The 18,417-nt window shown below is 41.9% G+C and overlaps 1 protein-coding gene across 1 annotated transcript in view; it reads left to right on the plus strand.

Annotated features, from left to right (window-relative positions):
* The first annotated feature begins 1,269 nt into the window (after positions 1–1,269).
* The window catches only part of GALNT17 (polypeptide N-acetylgalactosaminyltransferase 17), a 214,539-nt gene continuing 197,391 nt past the window's right edge, over positions 1,270–18,417 (plus strand). Inside the window, exon 1 of the mRNA XM_069971179.1 lies at positions 1,270–2,592. Coding sequence (XP_069827280.1) covers positions 2,355–2,592 — 238 coding nt within the window. The 5' untranslated portion in view covers positions 1,270–2,354. The remainder of the gene's footprint in view (positions 2,593–18,417) is intronic.

An 18,417-nucleotide genomic window follows, 5' to 3' on the forward strand; every position in this document is an offset into this window, starting at 1 on the left:
TTCATACCTAATCAAATGCGGATTTGATGCTTCTTATTTAATCAGTTGAAATGAATGCATATATATGCCGCATCAAATCATCAGCAGATCATGTTATAGCATTATTTTCAGGTGCTGATGGTGGGGTTCACATGTTTAGGGGAGTAGTGGGGACATGGCTAAATGAAGCAGAATTTGCTACAGCTCGTATTTTACACGGCTATCCATGATATATAGGGAAGGATATGGTATGTGGGCTGCTGGGGTTTGATTGCCAGGGCTGATTTTAAGTCCCAGTCCGGCCCTGATGTCTACCAAGGGGGGCACTCTCTACTGGGAGGGATTCCTGGTTGACATGCATAACATATGCTATCTACTGGGTGGAGGGATAACAAACAGGGGGATTACCTACAGTGGGATGGGGGCGAGGGGGGGGGAGCAATCAAAAGTTTGCTATGGGGCCCAGACCTTTCTAGTTACACCCCTGTGTCCATCTATGTTATAATGTAATCTCAGTGGATATCCGGTAATGTTCAGGCGTTTATAAGCTTTCAATAACTAAACAAGGAACTGCTCAAATGTGCCATGATAAAAAATATTTGCTATTTAAAAAAAAAAATAATAAAAAAAAATATATAATAATAATAATAATAATAATAGCTAGATAGATAGATCACTTTGCTACTTAACTGATATAAAATGTAAAAGACAAGTTGTAAAATCATTTAACGGAAAAAGCAGAAAACATCATCTTTTTTTTTTTAAACAGAAAAAAGTGTCTTGGATCCAGCATGAAAAACAAATATTTATATTTCCAGTGTTGCAAAAAAAAAAAAAAAAAAAAATATATATATATATATATATATATATATATATATATATAATGCATTTGAATAAGCAAGTTAGATTTTTGTTGCAAGCCTGTACAGAATATATATATATATATATATATATATATATATATATATATATATATCAGTATCTAATAATAGTAATGTGCTGTGTCCTATGTATTTCTTATTGCTGACAATCCTCCTGTAGTCTTGCTGACAGATGACCAGCAACACTGTGTGTATATGACAGTAAAGCCTTGTTGTGAGCACTGAATGTATCCAGCTGCAGATCCATTTATCCAGACCACATTTTCCTTGCAGCCCTTTTGTAGGCATGTAAACTGGGATTCAGGCAGCACACAGGAGGATGTCTCTGCACAGAAATAACCAGCTAAGAGAAATGGGAGCACAGAGGAGAGCAGCTTCTTCTAGTAACAGCAGAGAGCTCCTTCAGCAGCAGTACCAGGGAGAAGGCTCCACTATCACCACCCCTTCAGCCTGCTGCTTTCATGCACTGAGAGGGTAAGCTGTGCTGCTGAGCTGGACACTGCCATAGACTGGGATGTGACAGAAGGATCCTTGCTGTGCTCAGGGTGAGATCAGGAGTTCAGTTCTCCACAAGCTTTGCCGCATTGACAATTCCCCCCCTGCAATACACTCTTCCTACATTCACACTTTGTGTTGCCATGAAGACTGCTGCTCAGCTAGAAGCATCATCAGATTTACTAGGTTTCCTCTGCAAATAGAATGCTGCTAAGGATTCTGCACTTGTCGGTTAATATTACAGAAAATATTACAGCCGCCTTGCAGGAACCAATAGGAAACTTTACAGGCTGCTATATTTCTTGCCTAGTCTTGTGATGGGTGCGTGGGTCTTCTACTGCTCTTCCATGGTGGAAGATCTTTTAAAGCATTCCCTAGGCTGGGTCTAACATGTTCCTTTCCCTCTTCAGTGCTCTCAGTGAAGTACAGTACTATCATGTGAGTTGTCTGCTGTCTCTGGAGCCAGTAAGTAAATAATTCAAATCACTGGAAGACTTGCCATGCGCAATTAAGATACATATGCTTGGGTGGCAACCGTCCCCTATGGAATAGTCCTTTGCTTCAGTCCATCGTCTGGATATAATATGTGGAAAAGAAGCCTAGCTCTGTCTTACTGTGCATGCTGGTAGGTCCAGATTGTTGCCCAGTTAGTAAACTTTCATTGTATGGCATTGAGGACATGCTGGGGATGCAGATGGTCCTTCACAAATGTTTCCACAGGCATCAGCTCCTGCTCAGTGCACATTGATTGGCCGGGCAGCTTTGGCTTCAAGATCTGAAATCACTTTACTGTCAGATGGTGTTCTTCCCACTGTTAATGTCAAAGGAGTTTTTTTTCCCGTCACTGGTCATATTAGTACTAAATATCTCTCTTTGGAATGAAAGATTTTTTTCGGACGGTCACGGTGATGCTTACGTGTTTCCAAAGTAGCCTAGACATCGGCAAACTATTCCGAAATAAGACCTGCTCAAGGGGAAACTGAAGATACAAGAAGGTTGATGGCTTCTCTTAGAAGAGTTAAAATCTTGTTGGTGTTGAATCTGATTGCAGTTGCTGGATTTGTTCTGTTTTTGGCCAAGTGTAGACCAATTACCGTGAAAGGTGGGGAGTCCTTCCATGAGATCCATCCAAGGGCAGAGGTGACCAACCTGTCCACCCATGGAGTCAGCCCTATCCAGGAGGCAGTGCTGAAAAGACTCTCCCTTTTAGAGGACATAGTCTACAGACAGCTCAATGGTAGGAATGCATGCCGATATATCATTTACAATATTGTGTAAGATTTCACATACGTCAACCTAATTGTGTAAAACATCTGACTGCTTTAGTGCCAGAATTCTGATTATAGCATATACTTTTATAGTTTCATCACAGATTTGCCTATTACCAATAAGAGAAGCCTTAAGACAAGCAGCTAGATCTTAAAAAGTTGGAAATGTTCTTATCTTAGGTCTAATATTTAAGGGATATTATATAGACTCCTTATGTAGAAGAGCTGAATTCTCATTTTTAAACTACTCTAATTTTATACATTTTATCTATATTATGTTATAAACCTACTGACCTAGAGTAACTAAGTAAGTTATACATTGGACAAAAGGCAAATTCATTTTTTTTTATCTATTTGGTCTCTGAATGTATCCTCTTAGTACAATATATTGACACTTCACTCATTTACAACCTTGACAACTCACCTATTGGCTATCTTTGTTGCATCATACCTCTTTGTATACTGAAACATGTATGGACTCTGTTTCAACCTTATATTTTCATTGCAGTTTATTTCTTAATGTTGGCTATATCCTTCCATAACACTCTGTAAGGATTTCTTCATTTACCATCTCCCAGCATAAACACTTCTTTATTGTGGTGGGTTAATTAGCATTTCAGCATTATAGGTTACTTTACTAGCTTTATATTTATTTTGGTTTCCTTAAATGTGTTCCATCAAAGCCAAATCGAATGTTTGCCCATAGTAATTACATTTCAGTTGGGAGAAATACCAAGTCCCTCTAGTTGCAGATAAATTGCTTTTACCTTAAATCATCCCAGTAAGAATTTGCTGCAGGTGCAGTCAGTAATTATGTTATCATGAAATATTCATATAGGTAGCGTCATACATTCACTACGAATGCTTTTGTAAACAGTAATGCAGCACAAAAAAAGAGGATATGAGCATTTATTTTACTTTTCATGACTGTACTATAAAAAAATTAAAATAATAAATATATATATATATATATATATATATATTTCTAAAATATTGTATATGCAGCACAGCATTATAATGACTTCTGTATGACTAGCTTTACTGTATGCAAGCTTATATAACAGCCTAGTAACCATGTATTTTCCAAAGCTATAATACAGTTGAACACTAGGGAATAATCTGTATAATAGCTAAATAGTTTAATTATTATGGTTAATAGAGCAACCAACATATCATTTTTTGTCCAATCATTGAAATAATAGGACATGCATGTACCTTAATGGTAATGGTTTCATGGATATCTAGACTGAGATTGTCACTTCTACAACATGCTTTATAGATGCATTTCCTTCTTAAGGCTATGTTCACACTGCGTATGAATCCGTCCGTAGTGCGAACCGCGAATATACGCACATAGTTTTGAGGTTGATGCGTTCGCTTGAAAGTGTACGATATACGCCCGCACAGTGCACACTACGTATGAGCTTACGGCCGGATCGTATGCAGCGCCGTGAAAAATTAACAAGACCATTGTTTGAGGACGGAAATGTTGAAACTCACGGCCGTGGATTTCCATGCGGTCCCGTACGAAGTACTTATTTCAGCCAAATTGTACTTGATTTTTCGATCCAAAAGGTTCTGTGTGGTTTACGGGGCTGGGCAAACATTTCCAAGTAAATGTCCTGCCTCAGATCGCTTCGAAACAAGCTAGGGAAGCATAACTGTACTATTGTAATTTCAGCCGCACATGTACGTCGGTGTACGATCTACGGACGGATTCATACGCAGTGTAAACATAACCTTAAAGTGGTTTCTGGTTTAGAAAACTAATTTCAAATTCCATATAACAAAATTTCAAGGGAGGGGTGGGTCCTTTGCTGAGGCCCCTTATGTGTAAATACAGAGCAAGGCATAAGCATAAGGCATAAGTGTATGCGGTGAGCTTACAGAGCGGTACCAGGACCTTTGTCTTAAGGCATTTGCCCCTCTAGTGTTGATGACCTCACGACACAGGGGAAAATGCCTGTCCCTAATGATGGACTGGCCGCTCAACCAAACAGTGACGGGCGTTGTCCCGTCCCAGTCAATGACTGGCTGAGTGGCCTTTCCATGAGGCGGGTCATGACGTGTCAGCGCCTGCGATCCAGGAGCCCAGCGGGGGTCCCAACGCCAATCCCGCTGCTCACCGCAGCCATGTGAGGAGGTAAGTTACTACTCCTGATGAAATTCCATCCCCCCAGATTTTTAATTGGCTGGACTTCTCCTTTAAGATTCCCAAATATATACAAGAATGTGCAGGCATGGACCCCATAGTGCCATCATACAGCACTTTACAATTCTGAGGGTGCATACATAGACAAAATCAGACATTACAGAGATACACAGGTAACCATCAAGTCAAACATGAGGAATGAGGTTCCTGGTCGTAAGAGCTTACAACCTATGAGGGAAGGGTTGGGGAAGAAAGGCAGAGGGGCTTAAGTATTTTATTTTTACAATGGCCCCGCCATCTTTTATACATAGGGCAATGCAGGTGAGGGTGGGTGAACCATCCAATGCCTGTATGTACAGGCCTAAGTGCTTGGAGTGTAGGGGAATGGTGGTTGTAAGGGGTGACCACTCCCTAAATGCAGCATTGTGGAGAACTTTGTGTGTGAGCAAGGAGTTACTATTGTACTCTCTGCTGAATGGGCAGCCAGTGTAGTTACTGGCACCAGCATTGGTGTAGTGGCCACGAGATGAGCCTGACTGCTGCATTTAGGATGGACTGAAGAGGGGGGAGTTTGCATAAGGGAAGGACGATGAGTAAGGAATTGCTATAGTCAAGACAAGAAATAGTGAGAGAGGTCAGTGGTTCAGCTATTTCAACTCTGCGGAAGGGACAGATTTTAGATGGAACACACGTAATCACCTAGTGACTAGGTTCAGGCAAATTTCTAAACATTTGTGTTTGGGCTTGTAGTTTGCAATTTTGTGTCTAAGCCCAAACACATATACCCTCTAAAAATGACCTGTATACTGTATATATTCATTATTTGATTATAATCAGGTCATTTAAGTCATTTGGGCCCATGTCTATTTAAGTCATGTTCATCGACATTTTGACAGGATGCATCATGTACATATGATGTATCGTAATGCAACCTACCCTCACAAACACTGGCTTATATTTAGTCAGTGTAAACTTGGTGTAGACCATCTAAAAGGCTCCAGATTTATCAGAGTGTATCATGCTGCTTTGTAAGGCTAAATTCCCATGTTCCGTGTTCCTCACGGAACACGGCCGTGGAATGCCGGTAACGGACTCTTCCCTGCCCAGGCAGCATCTGTGATAAGATGTTGGGAGCAGGGGAACTGTACAGATATGTGCCGTTCTGTAATGAATCAGCTGTGTGGCGCTGTTATTACAGCGCAGCGCATATCTGTACAGTTCCCCTGCTCTCAGCATCTAATTATAATTACAATTGTAATTACAAATGCTGCCCGGGCGGGGGAGAGTCCGTTACAGCAATTCCACGCCCGTGTTTCGTGAGGAACATGGAACGTGTGAATGCAGCCTAAGGCTATGTTCACACTCTGTAAGAGACCCGCCGTTCCGTGGCCCGGCTGGGTCACGGAACGGTCGGTCTTAGAAAAGATCATCCTGGCCGATACTGCAGTACAGGCCGGATGATTTTTAGCGGCGGAGAGTTCTGATGCGGGCGCATCAGTGCGCGCCTGCATCAGAACTCCCCACTGCACACTATAAAGCTTCCCTCGGCCTGCAGCACAATGTAAGTTTCGTACCAATCACGGCCGTTGGAACAACAGCCGTGATTCATACGGAACTTACGTTGCATGAACATGGCCTTAGTCTGTAGAATTCTTAGACTGTCTAGTCTAAATTTAGACCAAATATTAGTTAATTTAAACTGTGCCAGCATTTTTAGAGTTGTGGCACACAGTCATATCATAAACTTCCTTGCTTTTGCTTAGGCCATGCCCCTTTGGTCAGACACTATGTAAAAATGTCTAAAAAGTGTCTAACCTCAATAAAAGTATGGCTAATGTCATGTAAGACAGTTGTTGGTGCAAATAGTAAGTCTGTAAATATTACTGTAAGTATATGGCCACATTCCCCTGTGGGTGTGGTACAAGGGAATATTGCTGCTGGGTTTATAGATTATACAGATTGCAGAAAAACACTGGTAATGCCTCTACAGAGTTTCAACAGATCTGTATGCACATTACAATTACTTGTGTCAGCCCGTTTTCCTAGTGGAAAATAGAGTTGTGCCCATATACAGCTATTATACTGCTACTGCCCATACACAGCTACTATGTACGGGCAGAGCTTAGAAATGGCACTTTAGAAATTAGGGGCTTGGTGTCTGTTTTGAAAATTGCATATCATTTAATTTTCAAGCCCTTTGATCATGTTCCCACTATGTTTTTTTTTTTTTTTTTTAGAAAAGAATGGACACTCATTGCAGCATCCATTCTTTTCTGCAGCGGTGGCCGTACTTTACATTGTAGTCAGTGGTTAATTGAATTGAATTATCAACAGTGCCCGCAATTCAGTTGTATAAGATTATGTTGCCTGGCATCCCGCAGTTTAATGGACAGTGTTATATGTAGTGGGAACATAGCCATTGGCTCCATTGCAACATCTACAACCTACCGTGCACCATTTATAATTCTAGTGCTTTATGTGAGATCTGTATATTCATATGAGACACCTGGGCCTGGTTCAGATTACTACCTTTGTATCCCCTATTACTATGGCTTTGGCTCCTACTAAATAACTTAAAAAGCTAATTTCTTAAATGGGCACTTTCATTACCAATAAAAAATGTTAAATAAAATTACCAATAAATAATGGTAAATCAGCAGGGGTGGTAATATACTACATGTCTGCAATTTACTTCATATATTTTTACTGCTTGCAATACTTGTTAGAAATGTGACTTTGCACTCCTCGGTCTGTGCCAGGCGGCCCAGATAGCGCTGAGTTTCTGTCCGTGTTTTTTAACTGTCTGAAATGTGTCTCAAATTTCCAGCCACACCCGCCTTGCCTGTCAGACTTCTGGCAGTGCAGGGGTTACTGCACTGCTGGATCTGCTCAGCTGAGCTTGGTGCTGGAATCAGAGATGGTCCAATCAGCTGTTGGACCCAGTCTCTTTTCCTGTGTAAATAGCAGCAGGCTCCTAATTTTCCTGCTGACTTGGAGTTTACTCGCCTGCTCAGCTCCCTATCCCATCTCTCTGTTCTCTGTGTTTCTGACCTCTAATCACCTACCTCGACTTTGCTTATTGCCGCCAGCCCTGACCTTTTGCATTGTACCTCGACTATCCACCTGCTTATTTTTTTTGTACTGCGCCACCCGACTGTTGCTGACCTAGTTTGTCTGACTTCTCCTATTGTGTTTGTTTTTCTGTCAGTGTTTTGTGTTCCACGTATCAAGAGTGGGAAACACCTTTGTGGTTGTCCGTGGCCGTTTAGGGCCGTTGAGGCAAGTAGGCAGGGACAGTGAGCAGGACTAGTCAGGGCTCACTGTCCTTGTTTGTGTATGCTATTTTGCCTCTCCTGACAATACTATGCTATCAAATTAGCTACTGGGGGGGGGGGGTGATTTATCAAACATGGTGTAAAGTGAAACTGGCTCAGTTGCCCCTAGCAACCAATCAGATTCCACTTTTCATTCCTCACAGACTCTTTGGAAAATGAAAGGTGGAATCTGATTGGTTGCTAGGGGAAACTGTGCCAGTTTCAGTTTACACCATGCTTGATAAACTTCCCCCTAGGTGTTCTCCTTCATGGAAAACTGAAGTTGCTGCTCTATAAATAATGTCATGTGGCAGAGGTGTAGCTAGGCTCTCCTGCACCCGGGGAAAAGATTCAATTCCCCCCCCCCCCCTGTGTGCGCAGTAAGCACAGGGGGGCCCATGTTGTTCCTTTATGTGTATAACATATTTATATATATATTTTTTTTTTTATTTTTTTTATGAAGTTTAGATTCGCACATCTCTACTGGCAGCACTAGTGTGGTGTTCACAATATGGGATACATAATTTAATATTTACTGTGTACCTGGAATGTTTTATGAAGAATGATTATCAGGCAGCTTTGGGCTCTATTAGCATTTTTTAAAGTACTTCCATTTTTCCCTTTTAAAATTTGGTCCCTAAGTACCTTAACGGAGGCGCCGTTATCTCCGCTCCCTGCTGTCTGTACCTGAGGAGGCGTCGTTGTTTCCGCTCCCTGCTGTCTGTATGTCAGGTAGGGGGTCTGGGAAAACAAGACGAGTGCAGTCCTAGAACTGGCACCCACCCCAGCTGGCCCTACCTGCTTGCCGCGACAGCTCTAAACAGCTGCGGACAACTGGGCGGCGTTCCCTAACCTGGCAAAGTGCATACACGAAAAACAGAGACAAGACTAACAAACAAGCAAGGGAAAGTCAGAGGTCCAAGTCGGTAACAGCCGGTCAGTATAGGTACAAAATCGTGATCCAAAGAATAGTCGAGGTCCAAGCCAAAAGGTCAGGTATCAAAAGTATAAAGTCAGAGTAATGCTAGGTCAAGATACACAGGAGGAACTAGGTTCTATCGCAGGTAAGAAATGAGACCACAGGTCTGATATTTATGGATCCTGGAGTCCCAGCCCCAGACTTGGTTGGGGCTAAGTCTCCAGGTCTTGCCAGATACAGAAAGCTAACTGGTAAGTCAGCTGTCAATCAATAATCAGTGCACACACCCAACACCTATGCTGAACAGCCAGGGGAGTGAAACCCTGGCCTCTGCTATAACAAAGAATAGCAGAGCTGAGTATGTGAAAAACATGTGAAGCATTATGGCTGAAAAAGCCGAGCCGAGCGCACGACCCGAGTCCTAACACTGTACCTGTGAATTAGGAGGCAAAGCTTCCTGATTAGGGATGGTCCGAAACTGCCGAGGTTCGTATGAACCCGAACGCTCGGCATCAGATTCCTGCTGTCTGCCCGCTCTGTGGAGCGGGTGGATACAGCGGGAGGACCGCCTGGATAACTGGGATACAGCCTATGGCTATGGCTGTATCCCAGTTTTCCAGGCGGTCCTCCCGCTGTATTCACCCTCTCCACAGAGCGGGCAGACAGCGGGAATAATTTCCGAGAGTTCGGGTTCGTGCGAACCCGAACCGAACTCGGTTCGGACCATCCCTATTCCTGATCTATATCCAGTGTGACACCCAGTGTAATGTGATTCTGTGGTGCGGTCTCCTAATGCACAGGTACGCTCAGCAGTAGAGTTAATCGAACCTCGGGAAATCCTAGGTTCGATCGGACTCGAACATTCACGAACCTGCCGCATTAGATTGCTGATGCCTTACCGGTCCGTGGGGAAGGAGGAGACTGCCTGGTTACCGTCTGGATTTCCGGGATTCAGCCTAGGCTATTATTTAGGCTAAATCCAAGAATTCCAGGCGTTACCCGGGCACTCTTCTCCTTCCCCACGGACCGGGAAGGCATCAGCAATCTAATGCGTCAGGTTTGTGAATTTTCGAGTTCGATTGAACCTAGGTTTTCCCGAGGTTTGATCAACTCCACTTAGCAGCGGAGACAACAGCAGTGATACCTCTAGTAAGGTATTCCTTAAATGATCTTCCAGCCTAAGTTAAATGTCATTCACAAAAATGGTCCACCCACCTGCTCAAAGTGAAATGCAGAAGCATGAGCAGCACAATGGGGCACTAAGTGGACCAATGGAGCAGCAAAATTTAAAAAGACAGCACATAAGGCAAGCATACTGTATTTGCTTTATTTTTTACATAGGTACACTTAAAAAAAAAAAAAAAAAAAAACAATGTGGGGTGTTCAAAAAACCAGAATGGCCAATGGAAAGCCACACAACTATGGAGATAGCATACAAGCTCTATGCTATTGTCAGTCAAATTTTATAGCTTAGTGTATTTTTTTTAACTGCTATTCTTATTGTGTTTCAAATATGCAAGCTATTGAGTATGTATTATTGTGTTATTGCATTTTGCTCTAAGTATCTTGCTATATTATTTTAAGTTTTATTGAAATTGACACAATGCACCTTTTGTACTGCATTTTACTGTGTCATTCCTACAACATATACCCATGAGGGCACTCTTTTTGCCTCCATTGGTCCAGTAAATGGGTATTGCTAACACAGTGTGAAAAGAGAAATATAGTTACGATAACAACATAGTACTTTGCTGGATACAGTAAAAATACACCTGTAAATATCTGATGCTTCTCTACGGGAAATGCACTGACAGGACTTAAATTAGGCCAGTTACACGTTTGCTGATAGCCCAGGCTGTTGACTGATAATACACTGTATACCTCATTACTGGTACGCTGGGTGTATTAGGTGATTTGTGCTAAATGGATATAAGGGACGATTATCAACTTTTATGTTAATGGTCAAAATTGATCATTCTGTACATTGTCCAATTTCAGCCTGAGAATGCTAAATATGCTCGCAGCATGAGGCACCGTTTCAGGCTGTTACAAGTAGCATAAAGCAGCTAGATATATTTAAAAGCAAAACTATTTTCTATTATTACTGGCATAATTAGGTTATTCTAGCCATAGAGTGCCCAAACCAAGATCAAAACCCTTCCAATCAAATCCAGTTGCAGCATGATCTAACCTAATCAGAGATGAGCAAATACTATGAGACTCAAATATGACTGACAGATTTGTTTCAAGTTCAGGTTAGATATTCAGATTCTGACTGGCTCTGCACTTGCCCACACAAAGTATGTACATAAGCAGGGACTCTTTCTTAAAGACAGGGTCCCTGCTCCTTTACAGTACATTGAGCAGTAGTATATCTTTGCTTAGCAGGCAGTGTCCTGTCTAGTAAATGTTATGACTAAAGCTGCAATACATACATCATCCCAGGAGTATATGCATACATACAATGCATACATCATCCCAGTATTTTTGCAGATGCAGTCCTCAAAAATACAGATCAGCAATCTGCAAATAGCAGACTCAAATTTCCGTAGTGAAAAATATACTGACATGTGAATACACCCTAAGGCTATGTTCACACAATGTCAAAAAAAGAAAAAAGGCACCCACTTTTTCCTATTTAAAGGGGTACTCCGGCGGGGGGGGGGGCATTTTTTTCCTGACACCGGGGAGGAGGTGGCTGAGGGAAACGACCTCCCTGGTTCCCGGCCGCTTCTTGGTTTCTGACGCGGGCCGAGACGATACGTCTCAGGTCCGCTCAGCCAGTCAGAGACAGAGGCGGGATCTAAGCGGACGTGAAACGGATCCCGCCTCCGTCACTGACTGGCTAAGCGGACCTGAGACGTCACGTCTCGGGCCTGCGTCAGACACCAGGAAGCGGCCGTGGACCGGAGCGCTGCGATGCGGGACCCGCCGCTAGAACCGGGAAGGTGAGTGGACGTCGTTTCCCTTAGCCACCTACTCCCCGGTGTCAGGAAAAAAATGCCCCCCTCCGGACTACCCCTTTAAAAAGACGTCCGTTATTGCTTAAATTTAACTGACTGCAATGTATTGCATCAAAATCAATGGGATGATGGACGTCCAATGCACACAGTGTATAAAATGACGGACGTTATCTGCGCAGATGTCAGAATAATGATCATGTCATTATTTTGGGACATCTTTTGCAAATAGTGGACTTTTCAATTAAAGACACACTCAAAGGCTAATTAGTCAACCTAAACTAGAAAAATGTACCAGCAGCTGTTATTGCCCTGACTGGCGGACAATCCTCAAAATAACTGATTTCATTTTGGACTAAAAATGATGGACGTCATTTTAAAAATTAAAAACGGACAAGAAAAAACATTGTGTGAATATAGCCTAAGGCTAAAGGTAAATGATGGCATGAAAATTTTGGCTCCTGAGTATTATACACAACAAAAATAGAGAAAAGGTGGCCACTTTTGCAAAACGTCCGTTATTGCTGCGATTTAACTGACTGCAATACAATGCATTGAAGTCATGGGAAAGACACACACAATGCACACAATGTTTTGAATAACTGATGTTATCACCGTGGATGTCAAAATAATGATCATGACAATTATTTTCGGATGTCTTTTGCAAACAGCAGACATTATTTTTTAGTTCACACACAGCTTTTCTTCCGTCACTGTTCTTTCTCCGTTTTTACTATTAAATTCAATGGACTGTCCAATTAAGACACAACCAAAGGCCAAATAGTAACCCCAAACTAGAATAATGTACCAACAGCCGTCATTGCACTAAGAGAAGGGTAGACAGCTAAATGACGTCAGTTATTTTAGACTCAAAATTACAGACATCATTTTAAACGGAGATGAAAAAACATTGTGTGAACATAGCCTTTCAATCATTTGATGCAACCGGAGAAAGATATATTTTCAGAATTTCTTAATAGAAATGACTAGTGGTAAATATTTTTCCTGAGAATTTAGATTAGCCAACTATTATTGTAAAAGCTGCGGATACACATAAATTGCAAGATTATCAGCGAAAAAAGGAATAAACCAAAAAGGGAAAACATTTTAATTTAGCCAATGCAATGCCCTAAACCAAATAGTGGCAAATATAAGGAGGCCAAGGTGATCAGTTTTGCACATATTGAAAGCTTTTAAGCTGAAACCAATTACGTGACATTTTCCTTAGATGCCACATAATTCAGAGAGTTGCTAGATAGATTGGCACTGCTATCACAATAAGATTTTTCATGACAAGCTGAAGTATTTATTGATGGACCAATCAGTTATTCGGAGATTATTTAATTGCTGTGGTTTACTCTAATGGCCGTAAAATAATCAGTAATAACAAAAGGATAGAATTCATTTGTGAGGACTTTTTATTTTACTGTGTTTCTAAGCTATAATTATGACTTTCAGAGACCTGGAGCAAGAATAGTTTTTAATTTGTGTTCGGAACTAATCGCTACCTTGATTTTACCTGTAATAAAAGCTGTCAAAATAACAGGCACATTACATAAAGGGTATGTAGCCTTTAGAGTCTCTCGGACACATAACAGCAGAACTGGTTAATAACACAAACATATGACCTTAAAATTTTACCGTACAATTCTTAATCTGACCCATTCAACGGAACCCAGAGAGTCACAAAAATAGATTTTCAAGGCAATTCTGCTTTTCAGAGAGTACTTTTATCCAAGGCCAACTCACAAGGCATGTATAATCTGCTGTAAGGATGGTCTAATGACTCCCATTCTCTTACTCCATAAGGACATTTATATTTTGGCTCAAAGCCAACAGATGTATCCAACCAGCAATATTGAACTTATAGACAGGATAGTGTCTGACTATAGTATAGGAAGCTATTATGGGAGAACAAAGTGGTCTAGTGTTAGGGACTGTATAAACAGTTCCTTTATTATGTCCTATTACACCAGTCTCAGCAAAGCTGAATGAACTGATTATTTGCATGTCAATATGGCTTTGATATCACAATGATGGATACTCCACCAGTGTTTTATCAATGGGATTGGTATATCGACAACACATTCACATTAAATTGGAGATTTTAGATTTAACTTTTTCTGGTGCTGTTCCTTTTCTTCTCCATCTGATATAGACTACCATGACTTTTTTTTTTTTTAAATGTCTCATCTCACCAAAGTTTGATGCCTACACATCTTCAGCTCCTTATTTTTGCAGCCTCTTTGTACCCTCTGAATAACAGCACTGCCACACACAGTGCCCATGAATATAATACTGCTACCCACTGATTTATAGAGTAGTTAGGTCCTCTCTTTACCCCTATAAAGTAGAAAGGCCCCTTCTGATATAGTCGGTAGCCCCTCCCCCCAGTAGGTGGTATCCCCAATGTAGTTATTCCCCTGTAGGTAGTCCTCTCGAAACTCCTCCTCCTCTGTTGGTTGGATCCACCATGTAGACATCCCCTTTCTTAGGACTGGGATGATCACATGGATGCACTGTACAGAAAGGGCCACAGCAGGCTCTACCTGCTTAGGAGGTTGAGAGCCTTTGGAGTCCAGGTGGCACTTCTTAGGGCTTTTTTCAATTCTGTAGTGGCCTCAGCCATCTCCTTTGGAGTGGCCTGCTGGGGGAGTAGCATATCAACCAGGGATAGGAACAGACTCAACATGTTGATCAGTGGTATCGGCCTCTGTAATAGGTGAAGGGTGAGAAAAGAACTCTACAATAAATGCAGCTATCCATGAGCACTTGCCTGTGTTGCCGGTTGCTAACAGAGACCATGTCAAAGTGGCAAAAGATTATTTCCTATGAAGGCACTAAGTTCAGACGTATTCTGTTTATTGCTCCATCAATTCTTTCCCATTATGTTTCTTCCTTTTGTATGGTAACTTCAGCACATATACAACCTGTGTCATCCGTGCCTTTCATTAGAACTGAAAATAGAACAACATTTAGTGGTAAACAACATTCATGATTCACCTTATTTATGCTGCAATAAAGTAGGGCTATAACTCTAAAGATATTGAAAAATTGAACATAATGGAGAACACATCATAAAATGATGGTTTTAAAAAGGATTTTCACATTATTTTACTTATTTTCTCTCAATAATTCAACTATTTGATTGATGACACTTAAAGACTTCAGCGCAGTGAGATTTATTGATGGGTCATGCAGTTTCTAGATCTTTCAAAGAGACCTTGTGGTATCCTTTATTTTCATAATTCATCATAATTAGCATTGCCAACCCATAAAGATAGTCAACCAATGGCAGCAGAAGAAAGGCCGCTCTTACATCTCTCTATTTCTCTTAATATCAGTGACTTTATGCCAGAAATACTAGAGTTGTCTCAGCTGTGCTAATCTAATATTTACAGCCATAGGTAGAATTTCTGACCTGGAGTTCTCAGCAGTTTATTACTCTAGTTGAAGTGACACAATTTAACATCAAAGTAATTAATAGCAAATTAAAATAATTGTAGGTGCAGGCTTGGCTGGAATGCTGATAGGATAATAACTCATCTGCACTTCTATTAACCAGCATGGATCTTAGATAATAATTCCGATGAGAAACCACAGCACATTTCCTACGTTTATCGGATTCATGCCATATGTGCTTGTGCAGTTTACTGAAGTTGGAGGTTTAAGGTTTGGTTAATGAATTGTTTATTTTTATGATGTTAGATAGGGCAGGTCTAATACACACCAACACCAACTGCCTCTTTAGTGTATAGGTCCCGAAGGGAACGGAGCTTTTATAGTGAGCTCACCTCAAGAGGCAGTTGGCATAGGAATTAGTTGGTTAGTTGAGCGCGGCTGAGGAAGAAGTAACATTATCTGAGGGGAACCCAGCCTATGAGGGAAGTCTTTACCAAGAGTAATGTTATGCTGACGCATGGAGGGATAAAAGCCAAGGAGCTTACTTGTTTATTTATTTCAGACCAAGGAAGGATCAGGATGTATACTCTTCTTTTAGGTCCTGTAAAACACTGAGGAATAATTGCTCGAAGTGCCCTTATGGGGTACTCAGGCAGGGGGGCTTTTTTCTGATCTTGCCGGGGAGGAGGTGGCTGAGGGCAATGACGTCCACTCACCTCCCCGGTTCCAGCGGGGGGGCCCCGTATCGCAGCACTCCGGTCTCCGCTGCTTGGCCGCTTCCTGTCTCTTACGCGCGCTAGAGACGTGACATTTCATGTCCGCTCAGCCAGTCAGTGACGGAGGCGTATATGGCGTATAGTGTATATGTCCCCGTAAGTTAAAGTATACATAGCAAAACACTGTCGACCCTGTCCTCTTCTCCCAGGCGTAATCTTAGGTCGATGTCGTCACAGCAGGGGGCGGGCCTGGTCTCCTTCCTCTTCGCTGTCTTCCACAGCAGTGAATGGGAGAGGAAAAGGCTGCTAGTTCACATGCACACCAGCAGCCTTTTCATTGGCTGGAGCGCATCACATGGCTTCCATCTTGCTCAGCCCTGATTGGCTGAGCTTGCTGGAAGCCATGTGATGCGCTCCAGCTAATGAAAAGGCTGACGATGCACATGAACACCAGCAGCCTTTTCTCTCCCAATCACTGCACCTGGACCCGGAAGTGAGGACAGCATCCAAAGATGCCGGGGACGCGGCAAGCGGGAAATTCGAATGGCGAATGTCACCGTTGGTATGGTACATATATTTCCTGTGTGTGTCTATGTTTTTTTTGTTTTGTTTTTTTTTGGGGGGCGCACTACCCCTTTAACTTGGTATACTTGACTTTAATATTGAATTTACATGGCGTGATGTTATTTTGCCCCAAACAATAGGCCAGGGCTAAACAGTAACTGGTGGCCAACAACATAATAGAGTCGTCGATCTGCTGTACCACCACAAACAATGATGTAAGCCGCACCAGGGAGCAGAGTCTAAAGGGCCACTGGTCTTCATCAGGACCCGCTGCAAGGCAGGAGGGACTTGCTGCGGTAGGTGACCCCTAGGTCGATACCCCTGGCTTGGCTTGCTAGTGGTGGTAGGCGAGGTGCAGCAGGAGACAGGTAGGCTGGGGCTCAGCAATATTCTCGGCTGGAACCAGGACAGCAGACAGATAGCTGGAACCAGGAATGGCTGGGACCAAAGAGCAGGAAACAATGGCAGGAAACACGGTGAGCTGGTGCCAAACACTTTGGGAAGCATGCAGAGGTTCCATAGGGAATGTGAGGACAGGTGCAGCTTTATAAGGAGGGGATTATGTGCACAACCAATTCGGGACGTACTGTCCCTTCAAGTTTAAGCAGAGCTGGCTCGTGCGCTCCCTAGTAGACGGGAACGCTCGAGCAGGAACCTGCAGGAGAAGGAAAAGACTGGATATCTTGGACAATGTGCAGCCGGAGGAACAAGCCCGGCTGCCACCAGGGAATACAGCGCGGCTGCGGGAAGAGGTACATGCCGCAGCCTCGGCTCTTACATGCTTTAATGTTGTGCGGGTAAAATAACAACTAATAAATATCTTTGCGGTTGTGCAAAAATCCAACAGGTTTGGATTTTTCTTAAAAATATCACTGTTGTGGTTCCTTGCAGGTTAAATGTAACAGCACTCACTATAATCTGCTGCAGTGTAGCAACACTACATAGTGACGATATTTAAGATACAACCCGGAATTATTTCACATGTTACCTCATACATTTACTGCAAAGAGGGATCTTTTGTTATTAAATAGCTGCAACCCACATCATGTTATTCTGTGCTTCTTTTGTGAAGTTTTAAAAAGGGATTAGTTTAGCCATTGAAAGATGGAAAAGAAACTGCTGTATAGATCACCGAGTATTATGAGCTAGCTGTGTTATTTCAAGTGGACATAATGTAATGCAATTTAAATTTTCAAGATACCTTTTGTTATGAAACATGTCTTCATAAAGTAGAGGCTCTTGAGAGAGAACATTGTTCCACTACATACAATAGAAGTCCAAAGAGAAGTAGACACTCAAGTTTTTTGGAACATATTTGCTAAGGCTGGGGAGCAGGCTGTTAAATCCCACCCATTTTTTTGAGGTTTGTCTGAGAAGACAATGCTTTAAAAAAAAATATTTAGGTGTAATGCTATCCTGGCATTTTACAGCTTGTGGATAAAATGACATTATGACAATGAACTCTTTTTTAAATAAGATTACCAGAATTTAAAGGGATCAAGTTTTCTACAAAAATACTTAAAGGGGTAATTTTTTTCATCCATTTTAACGCTATGTTCACACACAATATTTTTGTCAGTATTTTTAAACCAAAACCAGGAGTGGATTGGAAATACAAAAAGGCTATGTTTATTTACTGTTGAAATTGAGTGAATGGCCGTCATTTAATGACAATTTATTACCGTTAATTTAAAACTACAGCCATTGTTTTGAAATAACGGCCATCCACGGCCATGCCGTTATATGGCAGCCGTCCACTCAATTTCA

Source organism: Dendropsophus ebraccatus, chromosome 5 (assembly GCF_027789765.1).
Source record: "Dendropsophus ebraccatus isolate aDenEbr1 chromosome 5, aDenEbr1.pat, whole genome shotgun sequence".
Classification (NCBI taxonomy): domain Eukaryota; kingdom Metazoa; phylum Chordata; class Amphibia; order Anura; family Hylidae; genus Dendropsophus; species Dendropsophus ebraccatus.